General features: G+C 39.7%; 1 protein-coding gene across 1 annotated transcript in view; it reads right to left on the reverse strand.

Annotated features, from left to right (window-relative positions):
- Positions 1-19576, reverse strand: part of LOC126094658 (angiomotin-like protein 2) — a 166409-nt gene that overhangs the window by 72332 nt on the left and 74501 nt on the right. The window contains exons 7-9 of the mRNA XM_049909167.1: positions 12767-13052; positions 9186-9331; positions 5725-6098 (exon numbers count right to left, since the gene is read on the reverse strand). Of these exons, the coding sequence (XP_049765124.1) occupies positions 5725-6098; positions 9186-9331; positions 12767-13052 (806 nt within the window). The remainder of the gene's footprint in view (positions 1-5724; positions 6099-9185; positions 9332-12766; positions 13053-19576) is intronic.

Consider the following 19576-nt stretch of genomic DNA (forward strand, 5'->3'; position numbering starts at 1 on the left):
AGCAAAATGTGTTTCCAGGATTTATTCTCTTTGTTAAGTGCAATATTTACATATGTATTTTTTGTAACGTTACACAAAAAGAAACCATGTGAGTGATAGTTTGCATGTGTGTGGTTTTCTACACAACTGAGGAAGCACAGTACCGGATAACCTCAAAAAGACAACTACACTTCAAGAGGCGCAGAACTATACATATGCAAACACTGCACGAAATACTTATGTAAATATTTTCACTTGATATAAAGAAAAGATTCTCAAAACACACTGTGCTAAGCATGAAAAAATATTTAACTGATGCAGTGTTTCATTATTTAAATAACGAATGACAGCTGCAGGCGTTCCAGAAACATTGATAATGACGAATGGTAAAACCATTATTAGTTAAGAAACAAGTCCCTGACATGAGTATTTTGATGACTATTATGTGCACATACATAAAATGAGAAAATGTAAGGGAGTATCCTATACATAACTTTTACAGCTTAAAATGTTATTCACCACATTTTACATTTTCCTGAGTTTTACACAATTTTTTTTGCAGTCCCTTGAAAAGTGTAAAAGCAGGGTTTCCCTGTACATCTACATGGATACTCTGCATATCACACCTGAGTGCCTGGCAGAGGGTTCATTGGACTACCTTCACAATAATTCTCTATTATTCCACTCTCGAACAGCGTGCAGAAAAAACAAACACATATATCTTTCTGTGTGAGCCCTGATTTCCGTTATTTTATAATGGTGATCATCTCTCCCTATGAAGGTCGGCAGCAACAAAATATTTTCGCACTCTAAGGAGAAAGTCGGTGACTGAAATTTCATGAGAAGATTCTGTCACAATGAAAAATGCCTTTGTTTTAATGGTGTCCATACCAAACCCTGTACCATGTCCTTGACACACTCTCCCCTATTTCGTGACAATACAAAACATGCTCCTTTTCTTTGAACTTTCTCAATGTACTCCATTAATCCTATCTGATAAGGATCCCAGACCATGCAGCAGTACTTCAAAAGATGACAGACAAATGTAGTGTAGGCAGTCTCTTTAGTAGATCTGTTACATTTTTTAAGTGTTCTGCCAATAAAACAGAGTGTGGTTTGCCTTCCCCACAACATTCTCGTTGTGTTCTTTCCATTTAAATTGTTCATAATTGTAATTCCTAATTATTTAGTTGAATTTACGGTCTTTAGATTGGGCTGATTCATTGTGTAACCGAAATTTAACAGATCGCCAATTCATGCGTCGTTCAGATATATTTTCTAAATCGCTTTGCAACTTGTTTTGATCTTCTGACGAGTTTCCTACTCAATAAATGACAGCATCATCTGCAAACTACCTAACATGGCTGCTCAGATTGTCTCCTACATCATTTATAGAGAAAAGGAACAACAGAGGGCTTATAACACTATCTTGTTGAACACCAGAAATCACAAACCAGTAACTTAACTGAGATGATATTCCAGAAGTGTGTAATTTCACTACAAGCCACTTGTGTGGTACAGTGTCAAAAACCTTTTGGAAATCGAGAAATATGGAATCATTTTGAAATCCCTTGTCAATAGCAGTCAACACTTTGTGTGAGTAAAGAGCTAGTTGTGTTTTGTAAGAAGGATGTTTTCTCAATCTGTGCTGACCATGTGTCAATAGACGGTTCTGTTTGAGGTAATTCATAATGTTCAAACACAATATATGTTACAAAATTCTTCTGCATATCGACGTTAACAATATGGGCCTGTAATTTGGTGGATTGCTCCTACTAGGACCAGAAGACTTGCTTTTATTAAGTGATTTAAGTTGCTTCACTACTCTGATGATATCTACTTCTAAGTTACTCATGTTGGCAGCTGTTTCTAGATTCCAATTCTGGAATATTTACTTTTCTTCTTTGGTGAAGCATTTTCGAAAGGCTGTGTTTGTAATTCTGCTTTAGCAGCACTGTGGTCAATAGTATTTCCATTGCTATTGTGCAGAGAAGGCAGTGACTGTGTCTTGCTGCTAGCAGCCTACATGGTGACAAAGCCTCCACCAATGTTGTCTTGAACCGTAATGATTACCTGGCAGAAGGTCCCTGCTGGCTGTCAGACACTTCCACCTAGAAATCCTGCCACAGTGACCCCATTCCAAAAAAATGCAGCACGATCTCCAATCTCTATTCAAATCCTTTGGCCCATCCCAGAACCTCTTTCAGGAGTTGATATCTCTGCTCCTCCCTACCAATCCCCGCACTCCTACCTTCTATATGCTTCTTGAAGTCCATAAACACAACCACGCAGGACACCTAATTGTGGCCGATTACTGTTTCCCCACTGACAGAAATTCTGCTCTCACAGACCAACACTTTTAGCCTATTACCCACAACCTACCCTTATATATTTTATATAGAAATTATTTTCTTCACCAACTCTCCATGGTTCCTGTTTCTTTACCAGACAGTGCCCAGCTTGTCACTATTAGTGCTACCTCCCCTTACACTAACATCCCTTCTGTCCATGATTTTACTGCTATTGAACACTACCTTTCCCAACATCCGATGGATTCAAAACCAACAATCTCCTTCTAGTCGCCATGACCAACTATATTGTCATGCACAATTACTTTTTCTTTGAAGGCATTACCTATGAACCAAGTTCCGTCGCTTTATAAGCTGGTGAATGCGGAATCACTTAATACTTGGGTGTTCTAGGGAAGGGTGCCGCTTATGTCACTGTAGAGCTCGCCGACACACTTTAATTGCCTTAGTGACTACTGGCGCCTACCAAGTGACTGTCCTTTGCCGGGGACACCCTAAAGAACAAGGGATCGCATTTTCTGCTGCAGAAACGATTGTTGTTGTGACCTGCTCAACGACAATATTGATGGCACCTTGACGGGGAGATTCAGCGGTGACAGCAGAGGTGAAGGCTTCAGAGTCTGTCTTGTTTAAAGCCCATCTGGTTAGGCGTCTGTGGGCATGACACCAGGGGAGTGACAGGAAGATGGGGAAGTGGTCACTACCACACAGGTCGTCATGTGCTCTCCAGTTGATAGGCAGGAGAAGGCCAGGACTGCAAACAGAGATCAATGGCTGAATATGTGCCATCTGCCACACTGAAATGAGTGGGGGCATCTGTATTTTAAGAGGCAGAGGATGAGTTGACAGTAAATTCTCGACCTCCCTACCTCCGCCAGTAAGCATGACGCCACCCCACAAGGGGTTATTAGATTAGATTAGATTACATTAGATTTACTTTCATTCCAATTGATCCATAGTAAGGAGGTCCTCCAGGATGTACAATATGTCAGAAAAACAATAATACATGACAAATATTTACAACTGAAACAAATAAGCTAATGTACCTTCCACAGGTCCCAAGTGGAATGATGATCATTTTTTTTTAATGAACACGATATGAAAATCTTTTTACAAACACTAATGCACGGAATTTAAAATAAAAAAGTTTTTATTTATTTATAAGGTAATAAACTTGTAATAGAACTAATATAATACTTATTTACAATGAACACATTTCTGCACTGAAATGGTGCAGAAGTTAGATTGTACTTACCCACACACGCACACGCGCGCTCACGCGCGCCGCGCGCGCACGCACGCACGCACGCACGCACACACACACACACACACACACACACAACAAAAATCAGTTGGTTCTACTGAGAACTTCATCAATGGAGTAGAAGGAGTTGGCCACCAATAAATCCTTTAGGCTTCTCTTAAACTGAATTTCACTGGTTGTTAAGCTTTTTATGGCTGCTAGCAAGTTATTGAAAATGCGTGTTCCTGAATAATGCATACCTTTTTGTACAAAAAAGTAAGTGACTTTAAATCCTTGTGAAGATTATTCTTAATTCTAATATTGATTCCATGAATTGAGCTGCTGGTTTAAAAAAGTGATATATTTTTAATGACAAATTTCATTAAGGAATAAATATATTGGGAAGCAGTAGTTAGTATCCCTAGTTCCCTAAACAGGCTCCTGCAGGATGTTCTGAAGTTCACACCACATATAACTCTTACTGTACGTTTTTGTGCCCGGAAAACTTTAGCATGGCTTGATGAATTGCTCCAAAAAATAATCCCTTATGACATTATGGAATGAAAGTAAGCATAGTATGCCAGCTTTTTCATTTTTATATCCCCTATGTCTGACAATTCGCATTGCTAATAGAGGTGCTGGAAGTATAGCGGGAAGACATATGGCTGTATTACGCTTCATGGCGTCCTATCCGCCCAGATGCTGCCCACTCCAACCAGTGGCCTTCCCCACGGGCACCACCCAGCGCAGCATAGGCCACCTGGCAGGATGGCCATTGCCGGGAGTCCCGATGCCTCAGGGTGACGAGCATCTACTCCTTGGCATACGTGGGGAGTTAACAGTGCAGGCATCATCAGCAGAGCGATCCCTGTGTGGTCAGGGTGTTAAAACCAACAGGGTACATGGTGGCCCTACCACAACGGACTGGCTACCGTGCTGGGTATCGTGCGCAAACGAACTAAGAAATCCATTATCGTCGACAGCACTGAAAGCGATACTGCACAGAGGATGGAAGAAAATGCACCCAGGAGAGTGACCTTGCCCAACAGCTGGAGAATGAGCAGTATTGCAGATCCACGTCGGCGAAGGATGTGAGAGGTCTCAGCGCAGATGGACACTGCACCATGTAAGGCGCCCTTCCTCAACAGGCTCGCTCTTCAGGAAAATTTTGAAAAATGAAGGTCAAACCCAGAGGCCCACCACATACAGGCCGAAACATGTAAGACTACTTTTAGTCGCCTCGTAAGACAGGCAGGAATACCTCGGGCCTGTTCTAACCCCGATACCTGCAGAGGGGCTTTATTCAGGACTGAAGCTACTGTATGATCAATTCACTGTTGCTCTACAATTTCAGAACAATACTGAGAATGTACTGCAAATATAACATTACAATCTTGTTACACCAGAACATGATATTTGAATTTTTGGCGTAAATGTGATGGATAGTAGACTTGTGAAGCAACACTCCCTCTCCCTCTCTCTCTCTCTCTCTCTCTCTCTCTGAACCATCTGATTATTCTTAATGAAATACCCACATTCAATAATCACATTTCCTACTGGCAAGCCCTTCTTCCCACCACCACCTTGGTGATGTAAGTAGCTGAAGGCTGTGTTCTCAGCAGAACAGAGACAAATGACACTTAAAGATAGCTGCATTGTTTGAGACATACATGTCTACAGTACATCAAGCTGCCCAAAACTGGAACTGAAGTACATAAATTAATAGATGAGGAAGGGGGAAAAAAAGGAACTCCATGATCAGGATCTGAGGACCATGTGATAGTCGACTGATCTGTGTCATCCTCAGTCATCAATCAATGGATGCAGTATGGAGGGACATGGTGTCCACACACAACACTCACGGCCATCATAGACATTCTGACCTTGGAGCTGCAGCCTCTCAACCAGGTAGTTCCTCAACTGGCATCATGAAGCTAAATGCACCTTTGTCCAGTCCTTCTGCCAAGGAAAAATCCCTGGCAGTACAGGAATCGAGCCCATGTCCTCCCACACAAGGGTCTGTTGCACTGATCATTTGGTTACAGAGGCGGACAGGTAGGTAGAGTGCAGGGAAATTGTGAAATTAAGAATATGCACAATGTTAGCAATTTGATACGGATAAATAACTCTACTGTATTTATCAAAACTAGTAATACTTTAGAAAGATGCCTATGTGTTGAATGGTATCCTTACTTGGGAATACTAGCGGCATCTATTGCAGCTTGGCGAAGCGCACTCTCTTCCAGATATCGCTGTTCCCATTTAGCCACTTCACCTTCAAGCCGTACTAATCGATCATCACGCTCTCTCAGTTGTCGTTTTAGTTCAGCAATTACTTCGCTACTCGATGGTGCTCCATTACCGGCAGATTCTCCTGACTTGTTATCAGCTCCATTTCCAGACCCTGCTCCTTCACCACCACCACCACGCTCTGAACGCAACTCTTGCTCCAGCTGCTGCCTCAGTTTTCGTTCAGTCTGCTCTCGACGCTCACTTGCTAACTGAAGTGACGATAGTGCTCGCTGCAACTGAGCCACTCGTTCAACATAAACTTGCTTTTTTCGACACTGAAAAAGAACAGAGCTATGTTACGTCCTGATCATCAAATTCCTGTAGCCACTTTAAATTAGTGATCTATAGGTTGGAAAGTCTTTAATAATGGAACAAGTAAAGATAGTAACTCACTGTATAGTTGAGAGCCTGAGTTACTGAAAGGCAAATAAACAAGCCTGAAAATCTTATTAAGCTTTCTGACAATCTTCAGAGTTAGCAGCGCGCGCGCACGGACGCACACACGCGCGCGCACGGACGCACACACGCGCTCGCACGCACACACGCGTGCACACACACACACACACACACACACACACACACACACACACACACACACCTGTAAAGCTACACTGTGCCAGCATTGCAGCTCAAATGTGAGTGGGCGACAGGAGGAAGGAGTGGGGGAACAGGAGGGAGGATTAAAGAAAAATTGTTGATAGCTGGAACTGAGAGGCAGCAAGTGTACATGATAGGAGTGTAGTATTGACGAGCTGCTCTGGTGCAGATAGGAGTAGTTATACGTCTTGCACAATGACATGGAGGAGTGGATTGTGTCAGGAAGTCAGAAAAGAGAAAAAGGGGGACTATGGAAAGGAAGGTTTGAGTGCAGGATGAGTGAAGTGGGGGTAATGAGGACAGGGGTAGATGGAGATGTGAGGCAGGAGTTGGTGGAGACTGAGGCAATTAAGGTTACAGGACTGAAGTGTGTGCTGCAAGGACAAATCCCATCTACATAATTCAGAGAGATACACAGGACAAGTTCTGCAACAGCCATTGAAGTTGAGCATGTTGTGCTCAGCCATGTGTCCTGCCACTGGCTGGTCAGCTGTGCTCTTGAACGCAGTTGGATGCTGATTATTCATTTGGGTGGAAGACTGGCTAGGGGTGAAGTCCACATAAAATGCTGTGCAGGAGTTATAGCAGAGCTGGTATATGATAGGGTTGTGTACTCTTTTAGCTCTGAAGAAAGATTCAGAAGTAAGCTCAGCAACATTCTCAGTCTTGTTTACATGCTTGTTGAGAAATTCAGTTAAACACTGAGTTTCTATCTTTGCTACTTCCCTTAATTAATTAAAGTTTAGTTGTTGAAATTTTTAAATTGCATTTGTAACTCAGCTGGTGTAATCTGACACTGCAATTTAAGTTTATCCTTATTTTCCTAAATTATTATATGATTATCAACATAAAATTGAAGTACTCAGGTTTCCCATTATTAAACCCAGAAAAATTTTAAAGTGTGTTCCAAAATGCTCAGTCATCAGTAGCTGGTTTTTCTTAACTGTACACGACAACCCCACATTTCAAATAAACAAGAAGGAGAAGTAACTATATTTCAGAGCAACAGCACAGAAAATTGCCTTTATTTAAAAGTTGTTAAACTGTTCAATGTTTGCAGAAAAGTAGAGAGGAAAGGGTCTTGGAGCTTAACTAAGAACTTCATGGAATTTTTAACATACCATAGTTCCATACATGAAAGACGACAACTAGAGCTCTAAGAATATACATCAAAAGATTGTAATAAGAATGTGCCATACACATTGTGCTATGTTACTTAATACAGGGTGAGAATTATTGAATTATGTGAAATAAAATAATCATAACTTCTGCACAGTTCGCATTAGGACATTCAAACTGCACGTTTGGCCACAGGGCATGGTGCGAATTAATATGGTATGTATGGTTCAGTTTGGCAACAAAGCTCACTTTCATCTGGAAGAGTTCGTCAATAACCAAAATTGGCACATTTAGGGGAATCAGAAGCCGCATTTCACAATCGAGAAGTCTCTTCAGCCACAACGGGTGACTATGTAGCGAGCAATGTCCAGACACAGAATAATCGATGCAATATTCCTTGATGGCACGGTGACTACCAAAAATTACATAAAAGTTTGGGAAGATGATTTCCATCCCCATTATCCAAAGTCACCCTGATTTTGAGAAGATATGTTTCATGCAAGACGGTGCTCGCCCCGTCAAAGCAGGAGTGGAGGAGCACTTTGGTGACCGCATTCTGGCTCTGGGGTACCCAGAGAATACAGCAATGGGCCTTGATTGGCCACCATATTCTCTGGTTTTGAACACATGCAACTCCTTTTTGTGGGGATATATTAAAGACAAGGTGTACAGCAATAACCACAAAACCACTGCTGAGCTGAAAACAGCTATTCAGGAGGCCAACAGCATTGATGTTCCGACACTTCAGCAGGTCATGCAGAATTTTGCTATTCGTTTGCACCACATCATCACCAATGCAGGCATACTGACCATGTCTTTAACCTAAATCTGAATATATGTAGTGACGTTTACATGTTGAATTAAGTGTGTGCACGCCATAGTTTGTAGCTATCTCCCCCCCCCCCCCCCCCCTCCCATATAGTTCAGTAATTGCCACCCCATAAATTCTGTTACTGAACAAACATTGAGGTACTCGAGAGATAAATTTTCAGAATGTATACAACGAACTTAAGTGGTACAATGATCGGGGTCAGCTACCCACTGTTAACCAATCTACTTGATTATGCACTGATGATATGAACTCAACAATAAAAATTTAAGTACCAGGTGGTTGCAATTAAAGTGCAGAGACTTATAGAGGTCCAGTGTGGGCTGTAATTATCTTATGATATAAAAACTTGGTAGATATTCTAATATGTTAATGACGAATCGATTTACACCAGAAAATCATTAGTTCCAATTTGGGCACCAGGTGCGAATCTGGCACTGTGAATGTAAGAAAGTCAAATAGAAATGTTTGTATATGTAATGTATTAAGAACAGGATGTGGGCACAAAAGGTCAAGTAAGTGAAAAGGCATAATGCTGATTTTATTAATTGCCGCTTACATAATTTGTTCAACACAAGCACCAGAGACATTGACAAGATGCTGTACATCATCAAATTTTCACTTGCTGGCTAAAACTGGTAATTTTTTTCCAGCATCAGTCGGTTCTGCATTAATGCATTAGCACGTCTACCAAGTTTCACTGCCATACGATAATTACAGCCCACACTGGACCTCTGTATCTGCACTTTAATGATAACTAATTGGTTACATACACTTTCCTCAACTATTCTTTTATATCATGGAAAAACATACTAACCTCTTCTTCCAATCTCACTACATTTGCCTGTGCATTTGTGAGAGCAGTATCCAGAATATCAATGTGTGTTCTCTGCTCTTGCAACGTAGCTCTCTGAGCAGCCAATTCAATTTCCTGGCGCTCCTTTGCTGCAGCAAGCTCTTTGTCTGGAAGAATGGTCATACAGAACCTAGTAATATAGCACGTAAACAAAAGGAGACCACAAACTATCAAATAACATTCACGAAACGAGTCTCTATCAAATAACATTCAAGAAACGAGTCTTCCAAGAACAGAGTTATACAAGCTACACTTGAATAACAGAAATTGTTTGATGGAACAATACGTAAAATAAAGGAAAAGCAACCAGTCACCTTCAGCAGACTGGTGTGTGACGCAAACACACACACATAGTGGAACATTGTATTCTGTTAAGTGTTTCAATGCACCAAACATTAGTCTGCTAAGAGTGTGTGATCACTTCACCTTTATTTTTTGGGAGCTACAAGTGTGTGTGTGTGTGTGTGTGTGTGTGTGTGTGTGTGTGTGTGTGTGTGTACTTTTACTAGAAAAAGAGCAAGAGTTTAAAAAGTAGTGCAGTGAGTGGTTGCCTTCCCTTACATTATATGTGGTTCGATCCAAGATATCCACAATTGTTTTCTGTTAAAAAGGCTGCCAATACAAACATGATGTGAGGAAAGACAGTGTGTTCCATCCTGCGTGAGTAGTTTGGTAAGTATGATAAAAAAGCAATAGAAAAAGAATGTTAGTTTCATACACAAGTCATCTTACATCTCGACAGTCTCCTTCTCAGGGATACACACTTGATCCAGCGATCCTCTAGCTTTCTCATTACAATGGAAAAATAAATTCTGACAAACTCTGCAAAATACTTATTGAGTGCAATTATTACTACCTCACTTGATGAGAATTTCTTCCCAGAAAGCCAAAGTTTCAAGTTTGGGAAGTCTGGGGCTAAGTCTGGTAAATAGGGTAGTCGAGGAACCAATTCAAGGACCAATTCAGGCACTTTCGCCACTGTTATCGCTGATGAGTGGGTAGGAACACTTTTTTGCATGCCAACCTTGGTCTTTTTTTCAGCCAACACAAGTTTCAAACAATCCAAAAATGAAGCATAATAGTGTCCAAATACAGTTCTGCCTCTTTCCAGGTACCGTATTTTACAGACAATTAAAGCAATTTTTTCTTCGAAAACTTGCCTCCAAAATTCTAGTGTGATTTATACTTGAAATTAACATAGAAATGTCCAGTATTTGATTTAAAATTCCCGCCAGTCTTAAAAATGGCCACATACTCGATACCACAGGCAATCTATCTCTATCTGGCAACACTGGATTCAGCTGACAGCAGCAGTGCACCGATCGGGGATTCGCAAGCTTGGTAACACTGTTTTCTTCCTCCCCCACCAACACCTGTTTTCTTCCTCCCCCACCAACACCCAGCAACGCCATGTAGCCTATGATGTGTCATTGCAATCTATTGTACCAAAGAACATTAACTGAAAATGATTTGTGTTACCGGTAACAGTACAATATTTTCCTTAGTAGTTAGTTTCGTAATGGTAAAAATAAAAGGCATTCATAAGATACGGGCTACAAATTGAAAGTAGTAGCATATGCAGAAGAACACGGAAACAGAGCAGCTAAGTGGCAATTCAGCCCTCCCCCCAGCAGATAAAACTATTTGTGATTGGCGGGCTAGTAAGAAGAACTGAAAAAAATGAGCAAGACTTAATGTGCAAATACACGATTGAATGCAAAATGGCCAAAACAAGACGTTGACATTTTGAAATGGATTCATGGACAACGTCAAAATGGCACTGGAATTAATACAAACATGATTCAAATAACGCTTGTAAGCTAGCGCTACAGTGCAACTTAACAGACTTCATGGATGGAGTTGGTTGGGGTTGGTGCTACAGGTTTATGAAGCGTCATGGACTTAGTATGTGAACCAAAAGCAAACTATCTCAGAAAATGCCACAAGAGCATCAAGAGAAGATATAATCTTTCCATCACTTTGCTATTCAACATCAAATGAAAACCAGTGTGGAACTAAGCCAAACAGCGAATATGGATGAAACTCCTCCGACACTTGATGCGCTAAGAACAGTTGCAACGAAAGATGCTAAAACTGTCTATAAAAACAAATGGACATGAAAAAATGCACTACATTGTTGTCCTTTCATGCTGTGCTGACTATACTAAATCCAGTGATCATTTTCAAGTGCAAAAGCCTTTTTGCTTGGGCAGAGAATAACACAGATATTTTACGAAAGGGAAATCTATGGGCTATTTCAAGCGGAATTGAGATACAAAATTGGTCACATACGTGGCCTAACTACTAAAATCAACAGAATATGGTTTGAAGACAACACAGACACACATGAAACCTGAACACACCGAATGCCCTGGCATGTCAAGTCCCTTTATCAATAAAAATGGCAGTACACAGATTAGTGAAACTAAAAAATTCCCATTTATTGAAGTAACACACAATGTAGTCAACATATTGCAATAATGTATCTCTGTTTAAACAATTTGACATCAAATGTAGCAGAATTAAAAGTGGTGTTGAATTTGGAGACAAAATTGGATCAAACTTCCTTTCTATTCTACTCAGCCTGAGAAATGTAAGACCACACAATGAAGCCCACTGATACAGGAACTAATCATGAAGCACAGTAAGAGAATCCAGCCCCAATATTTTATTACCTTATTTTAATGTTTACATTGCCTTCCTCAAACCTCTCCCCTCCTACTTGAATGAAATTTAATTTCTGATAGCTCAAAAAATCTGCTAATTTAAAATAAATTCATGTCACAGGGCACTGCTTTGGTGTTTTCAAATCAAATGGCAAAGAACCTTACCTCTAATGACAACAGTATAAGAAAGCAGCAGGAAGTGAAACAGTGACGATAGGATATATGTTTAATTTTACCAGATATTAAACAGAATTTGTTACGGGGTGAAGCAAAGACTCCTCAAGTGCTCTGTGTCTAGAATCTGGGCTATATTGTGCCAACTGAAAATGCTATGGGTACATCTGTTTCAAGGGACCCAGATACTTCAAACATTGATCACATAGAGATGTCAATGATCAACTATGAAAGTTGTAACACATAAAATTAAGCGAAACTTGTTAAAATGTTTGTAACACTAACAATTGATCATCACACTCAATCACAGCAGACATTTTGAAATTCACAAGTATGAGAACAGACAATGAAGCACTATGCCTCATGTATGAAACTAACACTCCCTTAAAGCAAGTGAATACTGTAGCAAGTAATGATGTAACAGCATCAGTAGCTTGCTACATATTTTAATAAATTTCTGATAGTGTACAATTTAAGACAAAACTTCAACCCACCACCTTGCTTCTGTCATGTCATTTCATTCTGTGCTGTGTAAAATGCAGGCCGGCAACAATGCAGAGCAGCATCCATGCCAGCCAAACCATACAGTTATCATGCATAGGATCTTGTTCTTTTCCAGTATCCAAGGAAGGTATCTGAACAACTTCACCTCAGCCAGTTTTGATTATCTGCCAATTTTTTAAACCATAAAATGTTACTTACTCTGTGTGATAAGTTGGGCAACTAGTATTTCTCGTCGATTGAGTTCTTCTCTAAGACGCGAATCGGCAGAGTGCTCTGCAACAGCTGCTACTGACACTCGGGGCCCTGTTAGAAGCTGTGCAGACAGTAATTCAGCCTGTTCTCTAAGAGCACGGTTTGCTTCTTGAAGCCGCCGCACTTCTGTCTGCAGCTTAGTGCGAGCAGCACGCTCTAGTCGCTCACGACGCTCTGAACCCTGGACTAGTTCCTCATGTGCTCTGTGTACTTTGGCTATCTCTTGCTCCAACTGAAAACATTACAGATGCAATAATTTCATTTGTAAATGTCCTTAATTCAAGTGCACGAATGTGAGTCATATAATAGAATTAATATTTTATTATTTATTTTATGGCCTTCATTGGACCACTCTAGTCAAAAATACAAAGTTGTAAACAAATTGTTACACATGGATACAATTTGGCTCAACAATAACTTAATATGATATTTAGGTAATATAATTATTAGAGGCTATTATATGAAAGGTGTTTTGCTCTTCTGTCTGCCCAATATGTCTTCATTCTTTCAGATATTTTCTTTCTTTCTTCATCTGAGACCACTCTTCCTGTACTCCTTTTATTGATTTTCATTTGTAGTCTGGTTTGCGGGTCTTGCAGTATTCTGGTTTTCCTGTCTTGTTTTTTAGGTCATCTACTGTAATTTGGAGTTCTTTTATATCTTCCTTAATTTCTGTGATCCATTTAATGTCGCTCTTGCTACTCCACAATTTTTGTATTATTTTTTTACTAATTCTGTTTTCTGGAGTTCCTACCAGATGTCCAAAGAATGAGATGCGTTTCTTCCTGATCGTGCTCATGACAGGTTCTACTTTCTTATATACTGTTTCATTTGATGCTATTCTCCAATGCCCATTTATTTTATACTGTTTATTTATAAATGTCCTAATTATTCTTCTTTCTATTTTTAGTATTCTGTCAATTTCTGCTGTATTAGTTGTTTTGAAGATAGTTTCAGCTGCACACGTTATTTCTGGTTGTGTAACTGTTTTATAGGCTTTTTTTTGTTGTATGTAGTTTTAGTAGTGCAATTTGCGTAGTTCAGTTTTTTTATTCTATTCTGCCATGATGGCTTCTCATTTAGATTGTATGTTATTATTTCACCTAAATATTTAAATTTATCAACAATTTTGATTTCCTGTTCTCCTATTGTAATTTTGTTTGCAAGTGGTGGGTCAGTTAGCATAATCTCCATTTTTTCAAATGATGTACTAAGGCCTACTTTCTCTGCTATTTCTTGTAGTGATTTCACTTGTTGTGTGGCTTCTTGAATGGTGTTGGCTAGGAGAACAAGATCATCAGCAAATCCCAAGCAGTTTAAGCTAATATCATCTTTTGCACTTCCAATTCTTATCATCTTTGGATTGTCCTTGTACCATTATCTCATTATGTATTCCAGTGCACAGTTGAACAGTAATGGTGATAGGCAGTCACCTTGTCTTAAGCCTGTTTTTATGAGGAATGGTTCCGAAATTTCTCCTCTAAACTTCACTTTTGATTTGGTGTTGGCTAGAGTGAGTTGTATTATTTTAGTTAGTTTTGGATGGAGTCCTAGATTTCTTAAAATTTTTAATACTGATGGTCTGTGGAGACAGTTATATGCCTTCTTAAAATCTACAAATGTTATTGCCAGAGGTTTGTTCCGTTTCTTGTAGTATACCATAATCAATTTTAAACTAATTATCTGCTCTGCACAGCTTCTCCATGGTCTGAAACCTCCCTGATATTCCCCTAACTCCAGTTCTAATTGCTCCTTGATTCTTTCATATAGGATCTTGGATAGAATTTTGTATGTGCAATCTAGGAGAGAGATTCCTCTTTAGTTGTCTGGGTTGCTCTTATCTCCCTTGTTGCGTAGTGTTGGTGGATGATAGCTGTGGTCCACTGTTCGGGGAATCGTTCTGTTACCCAAATTTTTGTTAGAGCCATGTGTAAGGAGGTCTTGACTGTGTCACTTGCATATTTCCACATTTCAACAAAAACCTGATCTTCTCCACATGCTTTATAATTTTTTTGTTCTTTCAGAATTTTTTCTACTTCTTGGAAAGTTGGAGGGTCTAGTTTGTTAGGTTTGGTTTTTATTGGGGTATTTATGTTGATTTGTAAGAGTTCTTTGGGTTCCTCGCAATTCAGAAGTTTGTTAAATGCTTTTGCCATGATTTCTGCATTATCCTTGTTACTGTGTGTCATTCTTCCATCTTCATCTTTCAGTATTAGTGTAGGGGCCTCATATTATTGTAGTTGTTTCCCAAAGATTTTATAGTAGTTCCTGGAGTTGGTTTTCTGATAATTACCTTCTATAGAGTTTATAATATCTTTATGGAATCCTCTCTTGATTCTTCTAATATTTTGTGTGAATTTTTTTCTTTCATTTTTAGGTTTATGGCATTTTCTTCGGTTTTGTGTGTTTGAAACTTTAACCATGCTTGGTGTCTATCTTCATGGAATTTGTCACATTCTGATGACCACCATGCATGTTTCCTTCGGGTTCAAATTAATAATTAGCATACATTCGCTAATTTTTGAGGTTGCTCTTAGTTTTTTGTCACTTCACAATCTCATATGAAATTTCTTTTATTAAAATTTTTCCTCTGTTACCATCATTAAGAAGCAAGAACTGTTACGACCCTGCAATGAGTTTTGTTTGCTGTTTCCTCAATTACAACTGCGTGCAACTAAATACTGACTTTGTATTTCCCAAGATATACAACATCCTACAACAGGGTGTATACGAAGACAAGAAGAAAAAAAAATTCCCAGATTTTCCGGTTAAAAATATACTTTCTCCTGGGCGAAAATACACTTTTTCCATGTTAAGTGACAGTATACTTTTCCTCGGAACTGTAGAACTGTAAAACTTATCAATCCTTTGAATGATTATGGTTTTATACACCAGCATAGAATTTCCTGGCACTTTAGAAAACGAAACTCGGGGGTGGGGGCAGCAACATATACACTGCCTGCATATTTTCGTATTACAAAAGTATAAATTCGAATTCCACCAAACACTACATGTTACTTTCTGAAGCATTGAAATCGAGATTACGATGCGCTTTTGTAAGCCAGTCATAGCTCATGTCATGTGATCTCGCCAGCCGAAGACAGTGGATATTCAGAGCATAGGACACGTGATGTAGTCAGCTAATAGCAACATCACTGTTAAGTAGCGCGAACACACAAATAAGGAAAAGTTAATGGTTTAAATTAATATGCATAGCGTTGCTACAAGAAAATAAAAGTTTTCACATATAATATTGGTGTCGAAGATCAACAAGCTGCAAGCGAAGCTAAGCTTTCACATATAATGTTGATCTTTTGTGCATGTGTTACATTCAAGATACATCACACAAATGTGCCAGTAGAATTTTTGACAACGACATAAATGTCTGATCTTCTGGGCTTGAAATTCTTCTAAATAGTCGTCCTCCAACAGTTGATTTTTAAATAAGAGTCAAATGCTCTGTAATTTAAGAAATTCCTTGTACATTCTCGCACATAGTTAATCTAGCGTAAAAGGAAACACTTTTGAAACAACCATTCATAATATTTTCCCGCGACCAGTTAGAAATAAGTTCATTTCAGCAGTTGCCATAGAGTGCCAGATAACAGGCATCACCGCACTTGCGCAGCTACGATGATGCAGGAAGTCCATATTTTTGTATGTGTAAAACATTAAAAGATCTTAATTATGTCATAAAAGAAACAAGACTTTAGAGGATATTGAACTTCGGAATGTCGTGAACCATACTAAAATGCATAATTCGGCTTAAAGTGAACATTTGTACGTACAGATTCGGATGTAAATTTTCTTGGAGTACCAGTACCATTTTATCTCTTGTTTGGTTCTTTATTATGGCATAATGCCATACAAGCTTATTCTCCAGTTAACTACACTAACCCTGCGTTTATTTTCTGGTTAGGCGTTATTACGTCTTCGTACAATGTGTTCTTTACAGCGCTACTCTCAGAGTAGTACTTAAGTGGCTGCTAGCCGAGGACGGTACAACTGGCCCTTACTTGTGTAGCAGTCTGGCCAAAAATGTTCTGTCAAAATTCATTTTCTTGGATACACCGAGAAGATAATACGCAATCTATCTTACCTGTTATTCCTGTTAGTCATTTATTTCCACTCTGGCAGTCTGAATCTATGGTTTTCGCAAGTGACTATAACAATGCTGATCATTTGCAAACCCAGTCAACCACATAAACAGCAATTGGCATTCATCACTTCGGCTTTATTTCGCTCAGCTTGTGTAGCCCATCCCCTTTTGTCTGCAGGAGAGTTTATTTATAGATGCAACGAGGATTCCTCTGGCAGAGACATTACATACATTATGCACACATTCAAAAATCAACTTAGAATGTGTTCAAAAACCAACAGGGATGCGTTTCAAAGTCATATGAATAATCGATAGACCGAAGAGCGCTGGATGCTAGACGCTTTGTGAAACTACTTTTTTTCCCCTCAAGAATATGAATTTGCCTCCTCCCCGAAATTGGCACAAGGGGCAGATACCCTGCTTTGTCCCCCGCACCCTGGATCTGGACCTGTTGCGCACGTGTGAATCTGGCAGCTTCTGCGCACCAGTAAAATTTTCCCACGTAGAATCTGGCCACTTGCTGCTACTGCTTATACGGCTAACAGGCACACTCCCTGCAATGTTCCCGTAACCCTCCTGGCCTCAATCTTCATTAGTTATTGTCCTCACCCATACATCCCCTTCCCTTTTCCATTCCAGCACTACAAAGCCATCATTCCACCACCACACCCAGTCTTTTTATTTTTCTCCTTTTCCACTACTCCCCGACCCTCCCTACCTCTCCCCTGCCCTCCATCTAACCTGCAACATTTCACTGTCTGCCACCCCCATGATACTATCCCTATTGCTCCCTGCCCAGTCGCCACTCCCATCACGCACTGATGCAGCTGCTCGCAGTGTGGTTTCAGTTGTCTAGTACTGCAGTCATGTGTGTGAGTTGCATTTGCGTGCGTGTGTGTGTGTGTGTGTGTGTGTGTGTGTGTGTGTGTTTGTGTGTGTGTGTGTATTGTTCACAAAGGCCAATGGCTGAAAGCTTTAAGTATGAAAGTCTTTTTGTTGCACCTATCTGCGACTCAGTATCTCTGCTATATGGTGAGTAGCAACTTTCCTTCTCATAATATTGTTACATTCCATCCTGGATTTTCCACTGTTTGTTCCATTGTTTGATTTTTGTCTGTTGAATATGATCTATTTATTTTCAACAGCTTCTTCAAAGCCCCTTGTAGGTAACAGTACACATGGACACCACCTGCCAATAATGAAGAAAGTACTGTATGGAACCACACTGATTTCATTTTCAGAATGAATTTCTCACTCTGCAGCATAGTGTGTGCTGATATGAAACTTCCTGACAGATTAAAACGACATGCCAGACCGAGGCTCCAAATCGGAATCTTTGCCTTTCGCAGACAACTGCTCTACCAACTGAGCCACCCAAGAAAAACTTACAATTTGTCCTTACAGCTTTACTTCCACCAGCAGCTCATCATCCAGATTTTGCAGAATTTCCGTGAAATCTGCAGCACAAGCACTCCTGGAAGAAAAGATATTGCGGGGACACAGCTTAGCCACAGCCTGGGGGAGTTTACAGAATCAAATTTTCACTCTGCAGCGCAAACATCTCCCAGGCCGTGGCTAAGCCATGTCTCCACAATATCCTTTCTTCCAGGAGTGCTAGTCCTGCAAGTTTCACAGGAGAGCTGTGAAGTTTGGAAGGTAGGAGATGAGGTACTGGCAGAAGTAATCCTGTGAGGATGGGTCATAAGTCATGCTTGGGTAAGTCAGTCAGTAGAGCACCTGCCCACAAATGACAAAGGTCCCAAGTTTCAGTCTCAGATTGGCACAAACTTTTTATCTAACAGGAAGTTTGATTTGACTTTGGTTGGACAACATCTGAAAAAATAGGTGATATTCATTAAAAGTTACTCTGGTACCACTGTTTATAGTGATCATAATCCAGCAGTACTGGATTCTAAAATGCTTCACTTTGCAAAAACTAACAGGAATTCTCAGCCCCAGACCCATAATTATTAAAACACTAGGGTAATCAGGAGTAAGAAGTGAAGTAGGAAAAAGTCTTGAAGAAATAGTGAAATATCAGTAACTAGTTGGCCAGCAAAGTAGAGTACACACATCAAATATTGTCAAAGATAGTGTGACTGAAATCAAGGAACTTTATATTGGATTGTGCAACAACAAAATGAAGACCTAGAAGTAAGGAGGAAATATAAAGCAAAATATTACACTCAGTACTGAATATTGCAAAGAGACCTACAAAGAAAGTACAGAAAAGTTTGAGGAATGTAGATGTTGGACAAACAATAAGAAATTGGGATCTTACAACAGAAAAACAATTTTTATCAACCTGCAACGGCAACAATATGGTCAAATTCTGAGAAATGGCATCACCAACATCATTAAAGGCAAACTAGGTAAGTCAAAAAGAAGATGAAAAGAATACACTGAAATTCACTTCAAATATAGTAGAGATGTACAACATAGTTGCACATACTGTGAAATTTCAAATGAACGGTGAATTCAGAGGTCCAGATCAAGTCTATACTGAAGTTTCTAAGGCAATGACAGAAAGATAATCTACCACCTTCAACATCTTCATGTTCAGTGAAATATACAGCTCAAGAGTGATACCATCCAATTAGCTGTAATCAATGTTCATGCCACTGCCACATAAATTTAAGTCATCTCATCACGGCCAC

Source organism: Schistocerca cancellata, chromosome 1 (genome assembly GCF_023864275.1).
Source record: "Schistocerca cancellata isolate TAMUIC-IGC-003103 chromosome 1, iqSchCanc2.1, whole genome shotgun sequence".
NCBI classification, from domain to species: Eukaryota; Metazoa; Arthropoda; class Insecta; order Orthoptera; family Acrididae; genus Schistocerca; species Schistocerca cancellata.